The sequence below is a fragment of the Propithecus coquereli genome, unplaced genomic scaffold, assembly GCF_000956105.1.
Source record: "Propithecus coquereli isolate 6110/MARCELLA unplaced genomic scaffold, Pcoq_1.0 Scaffold249, whole genome shotgun sequence".
In the NCBI taxonomy this organism is placed as follows: domain Eukaryota; kingdom Metazoa; phylum Chordata; class Mammalia; order Primates; family Indriidae; genus Propithecus; species Propithecus coquereli.
The window spans coordinates 1,000,310-1,019,892 of record NW_012148052.1 but is presented as its reverse complement, the minus strand read 5'-3'; the positions used below and the strand labels follow the sequence as shown (position 1 = coordinate 1,019,892).

The 19,583-nt window shown below is 43.7% G+C and overlaps 1 protein-coding gene across 1 annotated transcript in view; it reads right to left on the bottom strand.

The window, feature by feature from the left end:
* Nucleotides 1–6,390: 6,390 nt before the first annotated feature.
* The window catches only part of FOXJ3 (forkhead box J3), a 164,973-nt gene continuing 151,780 nt past the window's right edge, over nt 6,391–19,583 (bottom strand). Inside the window, exons 10-13 of the mRNA XM_012646759.1 lie at nt 17,902–18,003; nt 16,401–16,592; nt 11,798–11,905; nt 6,391–9,395 (exon numbers count right to left, since the gene is read on the bottom strand). Coding sequence (XP_012502213.1) covers nt 9,280–9,395; nt 11,798–11,905; nt 16,401–16,592; nt 17,902–18,003 — 518 coding nt within the window. The 3' untranslated portion in view covers nt 6,391–9,279. The remainder of the gene's footprint in view (nt 9,396–11,797; nt 11,906–16,400; nt 16,593–17,901; nt 18,004–19,583) is intronic.

The following is a 19,583-nucleotide window of genomic DNA, read 5'->3' as shown; positions in this document are numbered from 1 at the left end:
TGAACCTCCTAACAGCTCCAGGAATATGTAAGAAATAACTGTATAGCCCCATTTTCTTTTTCCAGTCAAATTTAGCAGTGGGGGGTTGAATACCAACTTTAGTGACACTAATGTTAATAAGTTCTGATAACCCACTACCATCGGACCAGCCTATAGCCCCATTTTATAGATGGGTAAACCGAGGCTCAGAAGCTCAGAGAGGTAAAGAAACCATAACTTTCCCAAGGGTGCATACAGGGCTGCTGTGTATGGTTGTATGTGTTGTGCGCTGCACAAGGGCACGTGGCCAACAGAAAGCATAAGTGCGGACACAAGCATAAGGCTATCTCAGCCTAGAGGAAAGCACAATATTTCAGACTCATTGCCAGGTGGACTTGGGGGCAGCTGTAGTCACACAGCTACAAATTCTAGAACAGAACCCAGTTCTCTCAAATGCCAAAGAAAAGCCTAAACTTCTACTCAGTGCATCCCATACCTCCAGCACTGTCTGCCTGGCCCCAAACTCCCATCCTTTTTCACCATCGAGGGAAAGGGAAGAAGAGAGTGGCTACTGAGCCAGGTCCTGTGAGGCAGGTCAATGAAGCCCATCTTACAGTGGAGGAAACCAAGGCTCCCAGGAGCGTGCTCGGTGTCACGCAGAAAGTGGGTGGCTGAGTTGGGATTGGAAGCCTGTTGGCTTAAGCCCGAGTCCAGGCTTGGGTGGAGGGATCCCTCCCGCCCCCAGGCCCCAGATGGGCCGGCACTGTCCCTTGATGCTCCAGGGGTACAGCTGGGGAGTGGACAGAGGGTGTGTCTGGCTGTTTGCTTAGCAGTGTCATCTCACATCCCTGCGGCCTGGCCCCATTCGCCATCTGCTCCCGACCCCGCGGGACAGCAGCTGCTGCCTCACCTCCAGCCCCAAGCCTGCTCCGGGCATTGGCCACCAAGACAACCTCCCACAACCTTCCCTGTCCTCAAGGCAGGGAGGACATGTGCCCCGCAGAGAGGACCCCCCAGAGCCCACAGGCCAGACGGAGGGCAGGACGCGGCACAGACTCCCTGGGGCTCTGCCGGGAGCACACTGGGAGCCATGCTAGAGAGGATCAAGCCTGGAGCTGCAGGTCCTCCCGGGGCCGGGTCAGAGAGTGCTTGTCAGATGACGCGGCGTGTGAAGTAGGCCTTGACCAGGGGGAAGATCTGGCCCCTTGGAGCCAGGAACTGCGAGGCAGAGGCAAGGCGGGCAAGGGCGGGTGGGGTGGGGGGAAGCAGAGGGTGTTGTGAGCGGGCTGTGGGTGAGCAGCCCAGAGGAGGTGGCTTTAAGCAGTGGGCTAAGGAGTTTTGCCCTTGACCCGGTGACTGTGGGAGGCCATGATAAGAGCCGAGATTCAGAAAGAGCACCATGGCATGGGTGTCGACGTGGACTGCCTGGACGTGGCGGCTGCACTAGGCCAGGGGAAAAGGGGTGCATCCCACCCCTGGCAGTGCTCCAGGAGGGCAAGGGGTGGATTGGAGGGTGGTGTGGGAGGAGAATCAGCTGTCTTGACAACTTGGCCATGGAGGGAGGAGAGGGAGGGAGGAAGAGAGGGGAGATCACTCCTTGGGAGCAGTGTGTGCCAGGGCCTGTGCTCGCTGCTCTCCACCTACCTTCCTGCTGATGGTCTCAACAACACTTTGAGGTAAGGTATTCATCCCCACTTCACAGATGAGCAAACTGAGGCTCAGGGCAAGTCTTGCCCAAACAGAATTCTAAGTCCTTCTGACTACAGAGTCTGCATTCTTCCCATTGCTTCAGATATTTTTCCGGCCCTTGGGACCTGCAGGGAACACACCCAGCCATGGCTGAGCAACATACCAAGCAGCAGCCTCTGATGTGGAGAAAGCCTCACATGGGCAGGATAGTGCTGCCGGGGGCAGGAGAGGCATAGACCTGGGGCCAGCTTGCAGGGATAGACTAGGGAGTAGGTGACAAGGACAAGGCAGGGATGTGATAAGAAAAGGGAAGACTTCATCTGTATCAGCCTTGCAGGGCCTAACCCTGACAGTGGCTGTGATCTTGGCTCAATCCCAGGCAAGTGTCTCCCAGGACGTGGGTGCTTGGGGGGCAGAAAGGGAGCTGCTACGTCACCAAATTTGAGTGAGGAGCCATCTGTCTCCTGTCTGCAGATCGTGAGCACACACAGATACACAATCACAATCACACAGGCGACCCCTCACACCCCCAGCCACAGGCACGCGATCACACAAGCACACATGTGCAAGGTCTTGTGCTCACATATAGTCCCACACACACAGTCACACAAGCTCATGCACGCAGACGTGCTCACACGGAACCAGAGGACTGTTCCAGGAAGGCCTCTGCCTGTGGACGTCACTCGGGCATGGGAAGGGTGAGAAGTGTCCTTAGATGTCTTTATTGCCATTGTCTGGGAGTTGCCTCTCTGATCTCTGGGGACTGCAGCGTGAAAGGGGCGTGTTCGCCCCCAGTGGCGTCAGCCGTGGCCTGGCTCTGGGGTAGGGCGGGTGACCTGAGGAAGGTCAAGGGCAACTGGGAAGTGCTGTGGAAGAGCCTCACGGGAAGAGCAGGTGTGACCAAGGCACAGCCGGGCTCCGTCCTCCTGCCCACCTCCCTCACAGGCTGTGGCCTTGGGCAAATCGCTTCACTTCTCTGAGTGGCAACGTCTAGCAGTAAAAGGTAATGGCACCAGCCTCGCAAGGCAGTTGGGTGTGCTAACTCAGATAACGGCTGTCAAGTGCCGGGCAGGGACCCGGCAAATGGTGGCAATAATCATAATGTTTGTGATGGTCGCGGAGTCAGTGTATGAGTGTGCAGAGACAACAAGGCCTGCTTGGGCTCAGGGGCAGGGCCGTGGAGGGCAAGGGTAGACGACGCCCAGCGACCACAGCCCTCTCCGCGCCTGCCGAAACAATGCCGGTGCCTGGCCTTAGCCAGCCACACAAGAGAAAGAAACAGCCTCAGGAGACTCAGAGTTTGAGGCTGGTGGCGGGGCAAGCTGCCCCCACGCGAACCTTGGAGTCGGGAGCAGTAGGCACCGGGAGGGCTGGGATGGGGCGGCAGGCTCCGAGGCAGCTCGGGAGTGGGCCCCACCAAACAGCAGCAGTGTGTTTGCTGCTGAGAGACCCCTTGGCCTTCTCCAGCAAGCTCTGTCATGGGAAAAGAGGGGCAGAGATTCTACGGGTTGGCGGCTCGAATCCCTACCACCCAGCTCTGGGGCCAAAGAGAAAGGAGCACAGCCCCAAGGGTAAAGGAGACCCGAAAGAGAAAAGACACAGCCGGCAGCCCCGCCCTCTGGTGGCCACACGTGCTCACTGCAGCCTCACTGCTGCGCGGCTTCCGCTTTGTTCTAAGGCCCTCCTTCTCTGGGCTCAGGGGACAGTGCTCAGGACCCAAGACAGCACAGCGTCGCGAAGAGTGCACATGTTGGAGCTGGACAGCCTAGGTTTGAACCCACCTCTACTGCTGCTATTACTCCTATTCCTCCACTTCCAGGCTGGATGACCCAGGCAAGTTGATGATAATGCTATCTGCCACACACAGTTGCCTCAAAGAGTAAACAGGATAATCTCTGTCAAGTGCTTGGGGTAAGTAATATTAAGTAACAAGTACTTAACAGAGGGTACCTGTCCAATTCTCCACTTCTGGGTCAGTGCTACTTAGGGGCACTGCAGGAGAGTTGGGGGTTGAAGCCAGCCCTGATCTGGAGTTGAATTCTGGTTCTGCTGCAGCCAATTACCAAGTTTGTGTTTTGCACATGTTGACTAGTCATAGATACCAGGGGAGGAGAGCAGGGAGGGAAGTGCAAAATCATTTGAAAATCATCCTTTGGGAAGGCACCACTTTGTGGATAAACATGTCTCGATAAGCCCAACATGGCCAGTTTTTCTAGTTCTTGGTTATCATCTTTGAGTGCCAGATGAAGCAGCTGGCTTGAAGCCAAGGGCAATTTTGTACAAAACATGTATATATCTTTATCCGCTGGCATCACACTCAATGAGGAGATGCTCATGCAGAGAGGTACACGGAAGCAAATACCAGTTATAATCTCAGATTCGAATCTTCCATCTCACACTTACTCAGGCACATGTCCATCACAAGCGGATACTCCACTGTAACATTATTTAAAATTTCCATTCTTCCTTTTTTGGCCAAGTGTATGAATTTGCATACTTTGACTGACTGAATGCATTCATGATGCAACTCCATTGTGCCCTACCTCTCCAAAGCTGTTTCCTCTTTTGTAAAATGGGGCACTAACAGTACTACATCATCAGTTATCGTGTAGATCAAATAAGACAGTGTGTGTAGCAATTTTGAATTGCTGCCAGGTGAATGACGTTCTTCATTCCCCTTCCTCAAATTCTAACTAGCTGTGATTTTGAACAAGTTGCTTCCCTCTCTGGGTCTCAATGTTCTCAACAACCAAATGCGGGGTTGTATTAGATGATTCCTAAGGTGACTTCTAGCTTGAAGCTTTTAGGATAGCTCTGTGATTGCAGGGCATTTAGATGCAGTCAAATCTTCAATGAATGGAAACTGATGCTCCCATGGTTTCTCAGGGACTGCTTTAGCCAGCTGATGAGGGTCCCATCTATGAAGAGCAGCCCTTTGCACACTGTAACACATTGCAGCCTTGAGACTTAAACATGCATCTTAATGATCTTACTTTTTTCATTTGATCAGCAGAAGTGCAGTTCAGCTGTATTTGAATCAGCAAAAGGTGACCAGATTTGACTATGCCCCTACTACAGTCCTTTAGAGACACCGTTAATGACCAGAACTTACCTATGATGGGCGTAAAGCACAGTCCTTCCTTCAAAGGATACACAGCGGGTGGTGGATAATCACTATCCCTGGCTTTGGGAAAATTCCTCTTTTTAGAAAGCAGTGGAGTAAAAGGAAATGAGCTCTGAAGTCAGGCCTAGACTGAATTATCCCACATCCTCTACTAGCTGTGAGAATTTAGGCAAGTTAACCTTTCTGAGCCTGTTTCCCTATCTGTAAAATTGTAATAAACAGATGTGTTAGTCCATTTTGTGTTGCTATAAAGGGATATCTGAGGCTGGGTAACTTACAAAGAAAAGAGGTTTATTTGGCTCACAGTTCTGCAGACTGTATGAGAAGCATAGCACCAGCATCTGCTTCTGGTGAGGGCTTCAAGAAGCTTCCAATCAAGGGGGAAGGCAAAGGGGGAGCAGGCGTGTCACATGGGGGAGGTGGGAAGGAGAGAGAGAGAGAGAGAAACGGAAATACCTTCTCCTGTCCGTCTAGGCCCTTTGAAGACTCAACTTCATAGTCCATACCCACCCCAAGGCTTTCCTAAACCACTGTAGCAATGCCTAGCGCATCTTGCCTTGCCTGGGCATACATTCAGAGTAGCCTCTCTGGGCAGTTTCTCTGGGCTGGGATTTGCTACCTGTCCTGGGCAAGTCTGTGCCCCCTAACAGCAGGAACAGTGGTTTCTTTATCTCTGGATTTCTCATGGGAGGGCTTTACACAGAGTGTGTGCTTAGCAATTAAAAAAAAAAAAAAAAAAAAAAAAAAAGGTCCACTTTAACCTTTTGGAAATAGCTCTCTGGGAAGGCAGTGCTGGGGACAAGACCAGGGCAAGAGTAGAGGAAGTAAGAGAAGATCGCATAAAAGAACATGACGCTTGGGAGCAAATGACCTGAATTCAAACCTCAGCTGTCACCTACCAAGTAAAGGATCTAGTCACTATACCTCTATCTCAGCTGTTTCCATGTCTGTACAATGAGAACTACAACATCTACTTAGCATAGCACCTGCTACATACTGAGTACCAGTATACTTTATGTCCCAGGTGCTATTCTAAATGTTTAACACATTGACTGCCACACTAGAAAAAAAATTTTTTCTCCTGGGGCCATGGTGTTTTATTACAAAAATAGAATAAAAACTTCAAAAACAAAACGACGCTTTCTAATTTAATGAAAAATTTATTTTTTTTACTGTTTTTGTGTGTGAGTTACATGCAACCTGAAAAATAGTTCATGTGGCTCCCGAGGTGAAGGGATGTGCGAGTTACATATGCTTCACAAGGCCCTGGGCTCAAAACTAGCATGAGTTAAATACAATTCACATGGCAGTTAATGTGTTATAAATGCTGGTTTATGTAATAATCCCACTATAACTATGGGAAGTAGGTATCATCCTCATTCTATAGGCACTGTAAATGAGGAGAATGATGCTCGGTGAAATGAAATAACTTCCCCAAGTTCACAGAGCTAGTGAGATGCTCAATAAATGGCAGCAATGCATGGGACACAATCTCAGAGACCTCAAGGGCTCAGGGGTCCTGGCTGTGGAGTTTCTGCATCTGGACTAGCTCCAGTCCTACTCCTTCAATTGCAGCGAATGACACAGACCAATCAGTGTTGTGAATAGAGTTAACATAATATATTTATTTTAAGTGCCATTCATGCATATCAGTTCTGGCAGCAACAATCCTAATGACACTTGGAATATTTCTTTACAGCACTAAACAGTTACAAAGAATGGGTGCCATTCATCATAGAGGCAAAATATGAAATCGTGCAATAGCAAAACTGTAGAAACATTAAAACACTGACTGTCCAACAGCAGTACGGAGAGCAGGTTGTGTTTACACAAAAAGCCAATGCAGTTTCATCACATATATACAATATAGATATGTACACATCACCCTCTGAATGAACAATATCAAAATACTCTATTCCATTTGAAATTATCCCCGGATTGATCCCCTCCCACTTCAAAGGACATCTGAGAGACACGTATTTACAAGCACACACATGAATACATTTACATTTCAAAAACTGCCACAAATGCCAGTCGGATTATTCTCCCGGACAGAGTGCCCCCATTTGATTACATGCATTTATTATTCTTTTCCCCAAAAGTCTTCAGTCAATTTAAGCCCAAGACAGAACTTGCTCTGCAGTAGTAACTACCAAGTGAAATGGCCACTAGAGGAACTCTCTGCACCTCACCAGGTAGCCCTGTCTGGCCAGGGCCCAAGAGAAGACCTGGCCTGGGCTCCTGGGCCACCTGGATCACAGGAGAGTAGGACGGATCTGGGTGAAGGCTTTGCCTCCAAGGGTCATTCTTGGTAAGTTTAAATTCTCATAAAAATATTGATCACTGCAAATCGGTAAATGATTGCCAAACGGGAAATTAGCTTCACATAATTTGTAAAATCATCATCAGTGGCTCTACCCAAATCATTCAGTATAAGAGACCGCATTTCAATACCCAAAGTGTTTAAAGTGCACATTGCTACCCAAGCAATTTCAACAGTTTCAAAACAGCTATTTTGGTGTCTAGAAAACAGTGACTTGAGCAGACTATTGAAAATTGCCCCCTTTTTTTTCAAGTTTTTACTCTGCAAGCTGCCATCTCATCTTGTCTCTGATCCTTCTAAGAGGGGCCAGTTGGCTGCCTTTCCAGAATCCTGATTTTCGTTGATCCAAGGGGCTGGAACTGAGCTTCCTTTTTCATGCCAAGCAGGATGCAAACAACAGAGAAACATAAAGCTCTTCCTTTCTCCCCAACCTTACCAGCCCTTAACCATGGCTGGCTTCCCAGTGATTCATTCAAGGCAACGCTCCATTAAAAAAAATACACACTCGCAAACACACATTCACACTCTCACACACGCATGCACACACGTGCGGGCACACACAAAGATGTATGTTTAGTTCAAGTAGAGAGTACTCAACCATAGAATCACTAAGGCTAATTAAAGTGATTTAGCATGGCTGATAGAGACCAGAGATGCTAAAAAGCAACCAGTGAGCAGTTATTACTCCTTCATTTGATGTAACATATTTCCCCATTAGAATTGATAGAATTTTTTGTCTAAACCAATTCAAATTCTATTCATTAAAAAGCATCTCATTTCTTCTAGTTTTATTATAAAACTAAGACAATCAATCCGTGCAAAGTAATTGTGATATATGAAACAAAACAAACAACATTTAATAAAAACCCCTAAGAGGCGGGCTGCATTTCAAAGAGAGTGCCAAATATCATGCATACACAGACACACAGGACAACAGAAACAACAGACCACATAATATCTGTAATGAAGACTGAAGCAAATAAAATCCATGTGTGGCTCTATCCTCCTTTCAGTGTTACCTAGATGAAAAGAATGAGTGGGGAAACTTGCTTTATAAACACTGCCCTGTTGTGTTGCCCAAATGGAATCTGATTGAAATTCCATAAAAATCTTATTTAAATAGTAAGTCTCAATCAACAGGAATGCCAAGATACAGAAATATACTCACATGGTAAAAGGTGTGATGACAGAGAATGACACAATATTCCTCTGATTGTCTTGTCTGTAAACTCTTATCAAGAAAAATAATTCTGTGCTTTCAGACACATTTCTCCTTAATGAACCCAATAGGAGTTGAGCATTCACATAAGGTAGCAATAAATATTAAAATAACACTTTTGAATAATAAATACATAAGTGAACATGGAAGCATTGATTTGTTTAAAGAGCCAAGCAATGCTCAGCTTCTAATCCATGAACAAATTTTAGAGCTGTTATAATGAAGATTTAGAAAAACAGACATTGACAAGGTATAACATATACTCTATAATTCCCCAAGCATCAAAACAAATTTGGTCAGTTCTCTATGCTGCTCAGGAACAATATGCCCCTTTGGATTGTTTGGAGAGTTTCAAACTCTGGGTTCCTTGACTTACTGGGTAGAACTCATTACCCACAGTTCTGAAAAAGATTAAATAAGGGGAATTGGGCTCTGGAAAAATCTATTTCCATTCAGTTCCCTACATTGGTTAAAAGCATCCTGCAGAAAATAGCCTAACAAGGAATAAAAACTGACAATAACTTTCTTTTCAAGACATAATAATCCAATTAGAAAAAATCGAAGCCTTTCAGTAATTTTTGTACATATATTTACACATATGTATCTATAAACTGCTTGCAGCAAAATAGGCTCTGTCTGAAAAATCAGTCTGGCACTTGTGGTTAACATCAAACTGACACAAATATGCAAAAAGCCGTCCAAATCACACAACAGTTAGGAGCTACATAGGGCAGCTGGCAGGGAGACAAACATGTAGTACTTGTTTGGATCAGATAAAAGCAGTAGGTTATCCAGCTAAAATCTTTCTGATTGTCTTCAAAAGAAATTTTGATAACATTGGTAAAGTGATTAGCAAGTTTGCTTTCTCAACTGGATTCTCTTAAACCTTTCCCTTCACTGCACAGAAAGGTAACGATGGGGACTGGTGCCTTGCAGAAATAAGCCCTACACAATTGAATCCCAATCAAAGTCATCTTGGATGTCATCTGGAGGCAGGGAACGCCGCATCTGGAAAGCTGGGGAAGGCATCATGTGCTGCTGGTTCATGGCTCCGTGATGGCCTGGAAGGAAGGAGGCAGTGTTAGTAGTGACTTGGGTAGAACAGAAAGGAAGAATAAACCAACCCCTACTGAGCATTTCCTATGTGCCAGGCACTGAGCACACATTATCTCACTAATCCACCCATAAGTATTCAAGCAAGTGCCTCTTATGATCCTCATTTTATAGGTAAGGGAAATGGAGATAGGGTTTAAGAGGATGAGCAAGTTACCCAAAGTCACATATAGCTAGTAGAGGGCAAAGTCAAGTCAGTCCACTTGACTCCAAAACCCACACTCCCTTCTATTCCAGGCTGCAGTGAGGAAGGCATAAGAAAAGTACTGACACAACCATTTCTCTCACCGTCTGTTCTGCTCCAATACATGTTTCAGTAACATGAACTGGCTCACATAAGAATGGTAAACAGGAGAATGATGGCAGTATACCAGTAAGTCACACTGGGTCATACTGAATTTTCCCCAGAAAGTTAATTTCTGTGCCACCAAGTAATAGCAAGTGTGAACATCAACACAGGGAACACAGTGAACCATGGCGAAACACAGCTGAGTGCACAATGCCCACCCTCCCTCCCCATGCTCTTCTTCTTGCATCAGTTTGGCCATGTACTGTTGGTGCTCCTGATAGCTTTTTCCTTTTCTTCCCTCTATTTTTATTATTTGTTTATTTATTTATTATTTTTGAGACAGGGTCTCACTCTGACACCCAGGCTGGAGTGCAGTGGCCTGATCACACCTCACTGCAACCTTGAACTCCTGGACTCAAGGGATCCTCCCACCTCAGCCTCCCCTGGGACTACAGGCACCTGCCACCGCAACCTAGCTAATTGTTTTATTATTATTATTTTTTGTAGAGATGGGTCTCATTATGTTGCCAGGTTGGTCTCAAACTCCTGGGCTCAAGTGATCCTCCCACCTTGTCCTCCCAAAGCACTGGGATTACAGGCGTGAGACACTGTGCCCGGCCTGTGCCCCCCAATTTTGATGCATTATGCCCATGTCTCCTTATCTTGACAGACCCCCTTCTAAGCCAGCTTCACTTTTTCTTAGAGACTGATATTTACTTGTAGAATTAATTCTTTTATTAGGAATTAAGCATATCCTTTTAAATGTGGTAGAATTTTTTACTGGATTATTATTGTTTTGTTAGTACTCTGATCACAAAATTTCAAGTAGTCCGCTGCTAATATTATTTTTCTCATAAGCCCTGAAATATTTTATTGTATAATTTTACAAAATGCTATGGTTTTCAGTATATCACGGTATAACAGAAATGTAGTATTTCTTTGATTTATTTAACAAAAACTTACAAATCCCATACTGTAGGTCAGGTGCTAATTTATATAATTTACATATAATCCTCATTTAATCCCAACAGTCCTAGGAGTTAGGTAGTATTGTTAGCCCCCTTTTACAGGCAGGGAAGCTGAGGTAGGAGGCTAAGGTAGCTTGCCCAACATCACACAGCCATTAAGTGGCAAAGCACCAAGATTCAAATGCTGGCAATCTGGCTCCTGAGTCTTAAACAACTTACCAGGCAGCACTCACAACAGGTTACGTTCCTTCCCCTTTAGCAATGGGCATGTCACTTGGTCCCACTACTGTCTGGCACACAGTTCTTTCAGAGTTTTAAACTCACGCCCACCCCTCCATTTCTTTTTGTCTTTTCCTCAGACAGCCCAAGTAAAAGGCTGTGTGATATGTGAGAAAAACAATGGACTCTGAATACAGACACTAGGGTTTGAGTGTTGCTTTGCCTACTTACTTACCAAACTGGGTGACCTGAGCAAGATATCTCTCTTTCTGAGCCTCCTTTCTGATCACCTCACATAGGTGATCCCCAAGACCCTTTACCAACTCTAACAATGTGCCCTATTCCCCTGGCTAAATGCAACTTATCTTACATTCAGGAACCTAGGGGTAAAAGTATATGAAGTAGTAACTTCCAAAACTTACCTCCTCTATAAGGTACTTCCCTGGAAACTATAGCTGAGGGAACTCCAGTGGAATGAATGGAGCAGAATCTACAGGAGCTATCAAAGTAGGTTCCTGAGAAAGTCCTATCAAAGTCAAATATCCTCAAAAATACCTAAGACTCCAAGACAGTTTTATGTCCCTAGACCTCTTAGAAAGGCAGCACAATAATTAGAATAATAGCATCCTGGGTTAAAAGGGACTTCAGGTCCTATAGTCCAAATACCAACTAATGCTTGAATCCCTTCACCAGAACTGGTATCAAGTGGCTGTCCAGATTCTGTACCCCAGACACCCTTAACAGGGAGTTAGTTCTCTCCTTCCTGAGGCAGCCTCATTCATTGTTGGGATAGATGAAGTTTTTCAATATTAAATTCTGTATACCAACTTCAATACACACACACACACACACACACACAGACACACACAGTTACCTGCCATAGTTGTTCCTGGAGTGCTGAGTCCCTGTGGCATATGAGGATAACCAGGGGGTGGCATCACTGAAGGAGGGAGATTTTGCCTAGAATCTATGTACAAATTTCCTAATTAGATTAAAAAGCAGAGAGAGGGAAAATATGTTACCATAAGTAAAACAAGTCAAGCATTAAAATCTTAACAGAATTGTTATCCACAAGTAAATTAAGCATGTACGATGAGGAGAAAGAAGGAAGGAAAAATTATACCTTCAGACACTAAAACTCTGCCAAAAGGTGGTGCTGGGCTTTTGAACAGAGTGCCAGGCTGGCTGTGAGCACACTGGTACTGATTCTGGTGCTGCCACTAACTGTAAGCTCACAGCATGTCTACTGTTGTTGTCATATACCTCGCTAAGTTCAAAAGTATTTTCATAACCATTACTTCATCAGATCCTCTCATGAAGCCCACAAGGAAGGCAATACAGGAATTATTATCCCCATTTTACAGATGAGGCAACCGAAACTCAGAAAGGCTAACCTGACTTACCCAAAGACACATTAGTTTGACAGGGTGAGGACTAGAATCCAGATCTCCTAACTCATGGGGCTCTTTCTACATCACCTATTTCTCTATTGCCCTGATTTTCTCACCCTCAAAGCAGGTCTAACCACATGTACCCTCGATGATTAACAAAGTGACTGGGAGGCACAAAGTAACAACAGAGATCTGCACAAGGTAAAAGGGCTACACCAAGCAAAGGTGATTAAAAATGTATTATTTTGTAGTGGGGCGGTGGGAAACACAGATCTCATTCAAATGGTATTTCAGAAGGTCCTTAAGTTAATATTTATTCATTGACAGGAGCATCAATTCTAACACCTCCAAAATGTCAATTATGTTGCATCATAATGTAAAATAGACAGGGAAGAAAAAAACACCATGACCACTCCCCCAATAACTCATGGGGAAGGACTGTAAAACTGGTTCATATTGTAAGGAACATCTGGGATTTTGAAAAGGCTATTACTCTAAGGTTTTCTAGTGTTTTGCACAGATTACACTTGAATTCTAGCAATATTGTAATAAAACTAAAACACAGCAACCATTTTCCCAGTGGAAACTAGAATGGGAAGAAAAATCTTCCCCTTTAAAGTCAGGGCATTCTGTACTTGGTTCCTTCCAAGCTTTCATCTGCTCATGGAAAGCCAGACTGTCCGGACTTGAGCTGGCCTCAGAGACAATCTACTCCAACCCTACCTCTGTCCACGTGGATGGGGAAGTAAGACCAGAGAGGAAATGAGACAGAACCAGGCACAGAAGCCAAGACTCCTAACCCCCAGTCACGGCCTCCCAAGATAACATGTCTTTATAGCAAAGTTTACAGTCAGAACTGAATTCTTTGACCAACTAACCATACTGATGATTTAGGAAGAAAAGAGAGGAGAAAAGTTGTACTAAGCTACTGCTCTAATATTCTTGTGGGGGAAACAATCCTGTCCCCACGTGCTGATCAGCCTCCACATGCATGGCTAGTGCACTTCCAAAAGACTACACCAGGCTGGAGGGGCCATAACATTCAGGTTAATGTGGTCATTGATACACCAACAACTTCCTAGCCTCTTTCCTACAAAACCTCAACTTTCATTCTATAAAACCTTAGAGTTCAAGTCACAATCAAAAGATATAACTGACTTTTATTGGGGATTAATCTTTTTTTATATTTCTTTTTTCATTTCTCTTTTATGGCTTAGTAATTCTTACCTTTTAAAGGAAGAGGGGGTAAGAATTAGAGAAGGATTATGGGAATAAACAGACATCTACGTTAAAAAGACTTAACTCTTTGAAATTCTGTCACATTCCTAGCAGTTTTATTTTCATATAGAAATTTCTATTATTTCTCATTTTTTCCCCATGTTCTCAATACAGAATCTGAGAGTGGCTACTTGGACTTCCTATGCAAGAAATTAACTTCCAATGCAGTTGCCAAAGGTTTTTGAGATCCTATAACATTTAAAATATAGTCGTGAGAATTAAAAATCTAATCGTACAATTTATTTATTGAAAGCAGACTCTGTTCATCCAGTAAGTATTTATGTATGAGGGATATAGCTCTATGCACCAGGAATATAGCAATGAAAAAACAAACTCCCTGCTTTTTTGGCACATATTCTTGGGGGTGCAGGATAGGGGCAAACAAAGTAATTTAAATAGCATGTTAACATGCTATGGAGAAAAATAAAGCAGAGGGAAGAGACCATGAGTGCTGGGTTTTGGGTATACAGGATGGTCAAGGAACCCTTGAGCAGTTGTTTTTTTGAGGAACAAAACTTGAAAGAGATGAAGATATGCATCATGGGTCCATCTGGGAAAAGACCACTCCAGACAGAGGAAATGGCAAGTACAAGGCCCAGGTAAGTGGTACGTGCCACCCAGTATATTTGAAGAACAGCAGGGAGACTGGTAGTATTAGAGCATGGGGGGGAGGAAGGCGGGGCAGGAGACAGGGTCATAAATAATGAGGATTAAGCCCCTTTCTCTGAATTCCCCTTACACCCTCTGGTAGAAGGTAGAAGCGTAGCCCTCAATATACCGTACTTCTTGATGGACCTGTCTCGCCCATCAGGCTGTGAGCTCTTTGAGGCAGGGGCTATTCTAGAGTCATTATTTTATTCCTAGTGCCCAATACATAGCCAGGCACAGAAATGGTATAAATAAATGTCTGCTGAATGAATGCACACCTACCTATATCTAAAGACCTTTAAACAGAGCATCAAACACGTATAGCATAGCTAGAAGACTTAAATTGTAAACACAGGTAAAATGGTTTAAGGTGAGAGATTGTGTTCTATAACATCCTCTCTCCTTCCCTCTTCCACACTAACATACTACACCACTAATTTCTGGAGTCTCTAAGAAACTCAAAGAGGTGTTCACCAAAACGGGGGAGCCTCAGAGACAAGAATGACAGGAAAAGTTTGAAGGATATGGAGAGGCTATATACTGGGAGTCAACACCTATACCCAAATAAACTTTATAACTTTGGGCAAGGTACTTTCTTTCTCTGTATCACAATTTCCTTAATTGTTAAATAAAAGGATAAAATGAACAGCTCTCTGAAGTCCCCTCTTGTACTACATTTCTAAGAAAATGTGGCAAAGAATTACTGGGGTGTAGAGATGAGGGAAGTGAGACATCTGAATGGATTTAATGTATAGGGATGTAAGAAAGAGAAAAAAAGAATGACAGAAAGAGGCACTTAAAACGAGAAGCAGCAGGGTGGACATGGAAGAAATAATCTGAATATCTGTGAATAGACATCAGTGGGCATGAGGTGATGGATACAGGGAGCAACAGAATTGTTCACTGAAAAAGTGTTGTCAGAGGCATGGCTTGGCAGGCCAGGCCTTGCTCAAGTGACTTTAAGTCAGAAGGAAAGGATGAAAGGGAACAGTGAGAGTTGGAAGAGTTGAATAACAACACTGAAGAAAAACTATAGTTCTTCTACCTTTGATAGGCTGTGACTAGAGTAGCACTGAGAAAGGAGTTGTGGGAACCCTTGAGAGAAGGAGGGCCCTGGCTGGCAATATAAAGGAAAGAGGACAGAAAAATTAACAGAATCACAGAACACCAGAACCAAATAATCAAGATCAAATGACCATAGATGTCTAGGAACAAAGGGCTTTAGGAAAATAACTCGAGCTCTCAGTCCATAGAGAATCTAGAACGGGTACTTGGCCACTCTGACAGGGGACAACAGCAGATGGACAACGCTTTTTCTATGACCAAAATACCAAGTTCCAAGACCAAAAGGTACATACAGAGCTTTCTTAGAGATTTAGGTCACAAAATTAAAATTAAGATTTCATGCAAAGAGAGACACAGCCAGACTGATGATCTTGAGAATGCAGGTGGACAAAAGATATGAAATAAGAGGATAATGGTTAACAGAAGCCACTCAGGATAGAGAAGAGACACACAGTAAACAAATACACTTGGAGATAAGAGAAGGCAAGAAATTAAAATGAAGAGAGAAATAACTTGGATATGAAACTCCTACAGAAAAATGCGGGCACTGCAATCAGAGTAGAAGACATGGCTACAAGGGTAAAGAGTAGAGAAAGAAAGTGAGATAAAAAATACACAGCAAATATTTTGGGTCTAGATAAAATATCAGTGAGACTATTTACCATTATGTCTACTCTTTAAGTAAACTTTGAACTTTGTTCAATTTTGTTTAACATTCTTAGAAGACATAGAATACGTTTTGATTTCCATTTCAAATCTGCACAAATTTAAGTTGATATAACTTCCTATGTCTTTATAAAAGGACATAAATATCTTTAAGACATTTAATTGTTCGATAACTTAATAAAAGATTAAAGATCACAAAGGGAAGTTAATTGTAAATAATAAAACAATCATATAAATCACGACAGAAAAACAGTCTATGTCAATTTTTCTAAGTGACACCGTACATATAAATATTTGCTTTCATTCATTTCTTACAAATAAAAAAGATGTAAATGGATCGCTGTCATCATTACTGACATATCAAGTTGCCTTAGACAGTTACTAAATTTCATATGAAAGAGAAAATCAAGATGATAACTAAGCACATACCTGTTCCAATGTGTTGGGAAGGTTTGGTTGGATGCATGGCACCATGACAAACATTTTGCTGAACATTACTCTGTGAGTGAATAAGGCCAGTTTGTGTAAAGAACTGATTAAGAGAAGAACAGAGATCAGCAAACTGAACCTGATCTAAAGACCAGTTCTTGAGATCTGCCTGTCTCATACTCTCCATCAGACCTGTGAGGAAAGCATTAGAAACACAGTTAGTACAGTTCTGCAAATACTGTAAGGAAAATAGCAAGATATAATTTTTTTCAGCCCTCACAATTTCCATTGGCTCATTCTGAATTACAGTAGTGATTCTGCCCATGCAATGAAGAATGATGTTTTAAAATTATTTAAAGCTTAATTCTTTAAATGTGGCCAAATTTCTTTCAGAACTCGTCTGTGACCTTCTACTATGTCAAGTGGCCAAAATTCTTTATTAGGAATTTTACAAAGTGTTGGGGGTTTGGGGGGGGCTTTTGTTTGTTTTTAGGAAGCAGAGGTGCAGCAGGGGGGGGTGGGGCAGGGTGACCTGTTAGAGGTGCAGCAGGGTGGGCGGGGCAGGGTGACCTGTAGAGAAAGCAGGCTCAGCACTTAGCACATACTCACTCAACCCTCACAAGTCAAAAGGGTGGTGACAGAGGGGCAGGATGGGAAGGAGATAGGTACAGAGACCTGGGGGCTCAGAACAGAGGGCAGCAAGGATGCATGGGGGCGGTGGGGAGGCCAGAAAAGATGCAAAGAATTGCTGGAGGCTGTGGCACCCTGCCCTGGCAGCCGAGGCCAGCCCAGAGGGTAATAGCACCAGCAACAAACATTGCTGAGGGCTTTCTAAGTGCCTGGAGCTGTGCTAATTGCCTTAGGGTCATCATCTTAATTCCATCCTGGTAGGGAAGCATGTTTAACGAAAGACCGATTTTCAAACTGGGAAGCCTCACAGCCAGTTAAAGGTAAAGCCCTCTGACTCCAAAACCATAAGAGTTTAATCACTCCTCTGGCCCCCAAACCCATAACCACCACCCCCCACTCTGCACCAAAGCAGAGAATTGAAAGGGCCACGGAACACAGGTGTGGAGTGGTGGGTGGTGGTGGTGGTTGTTACTGAGACCCAGAGAGAGAAATGACAGTAGACAAATACTTGATTTAGTTTAGGTGAAGCCACCTCAAACATTTCTAGCTACTTTCCTAAACCAGCCCTCATCCCCGGATCGAGGAGACAGATGCCAACCCAGGGGCTCAGAGAAAATGCCAACCACCATGCAGAGTCAATGTGGGTGCCTCCATCTAGGCTCCCACAAGCAGCCCAGCCTCCTCCTACAAGAAGCCTCACCTGAGCTCTAGAGCTACCTACAGCCTAACTCCCAAACTATGTTTCTAAGCATACTACCAACTCCAAAAGAAACTACATAACGATATGTTTATTTCTACAAAGAAACTCATCTACCAGAGAAAACAGGATCATTGTGTATTTGGTTGTATGTCAAAAGGAACCAATACTCACCTTGAAACTGTGAAAGGTCTACATCTGACCAATTAACACTGCTGGCAATTCGACAACTTTCTTTTAACATATCAAGTGTCGCATACCAATCAGTTGAAACACCTGTAAAAATAACAGTAACAGTACTATAATTCTTGGCTCATGAAAGGATGAAATGTATGTTAAGGGAAGACAATGAGCTGGCCTTATTCTTGACATTGGCTGATCCTTGTCCAGCCTTACAAGGAAAGTTGTACCAATTATATTGTGTGTTGGGGCAATCTTCTCTGAGACAGGCAGAAGGGTACTATTTCTCTCCATATTACAAATAAAAGAAAACGAACCCAGAGAGGTGGTATAACTTAGCAAGGTCACCCTGATGAACCTAAGCCTTGAACCCAGCTCTTCTAACCTCTTGTCTGGCAGCTTGCAAATTGCCACATCACCTAATAATGTCAAACTGATAATAGCTCTTTACATTTGTATAGTACAAATAAATGAGCAGGCAGGAAAAGTCACGCAAATAAGTATACTTCCCCCTATATAAAGTTCATTTTCCTGTCTTATTATGACCTTAAAAGATATGCTCTTCATAAATTATAGAGGCAAGTTCATATTTAGAAGCAATGCTCAGTGTAATTTAATGCACTAAATTAAGGGATGTAAATTAGATCATATAATAAGAGTGGATGCTTCTTACAAGGCAATCTTACAAGACAGAAATTTAACACAGTCCTCCTGCCAAAGTAGTGAAGAAGAGGGCTGAGACATCTGTAAGAAATATTGATGAATCCAGGTCAGGGTATTTCTAGTCAGGAATGGTGTCATCTGATGTGACATCATCAGAAGAATTTAAGACTTCCATAGTCTGTATATAAGCAAAGTGGTCACCAGTCAGGGGCCATGGAGCAAGAGTTGCCCTCAACGCGACAGCGCTGAATGGACGAAGAAAATCCTCTATTCAGCAATTGCTGCCAAGCCACTGTTTGTAGGATCACCCTGGATGGATGAAGGTAAAAAGTAATGAAAAGGGTTTTTTGCTACATTGTAGACAACTCTTAGCCGTATCAACTACTGGCTACTTGATTTATAAAAGTCTGCCAATTATAGGTTTTTTAAATAAAAAATTAACTAGAGACAACATGACCCTGCCCTCAACCAACTCACAATGTAGGAAGAAATTTGTTGGGGGTGAGGGTGGATATTAAACTAATGCCCCAAACAAGCCACAAACATGCAAGTCGACCAGACTCAGATCCTCTAGTACAGGAAGAACTTCATAGATAAGGAAACCAAGGTTCAAAGGAATTACATGACTAAGGTCACCTTAATCATATTTTAGGTAATAAAATAGTCAAAACAGTATTAGAATCTAGATCTCCTGAGGTAAACACAACACAGGTAGTCAAAGGCCCAGGGTAGTACATGGAATTATGCCAAGGAACTAGGGCACTCTTGTCACAACTAATTTTTTGTTGTTGTTGGGGGTAGGAGAGTGAGGAGGCTAACGTGGCCAACAAAAATGAAGCAAACTGCAGAGAGTAGGTGAATAAACCCTACCCACTCAGTTAGTGTCTGCTAATTTTAGTCCTTTTAGAATAACTGGTGTTACAAGCTTCAAAGTCAGGATATAAACCTCAGTTCTACCACTTATTAGAGTGATCTTGAGCAAACTGCTTAAGTTCTTTGAGCTGTACTTTTCC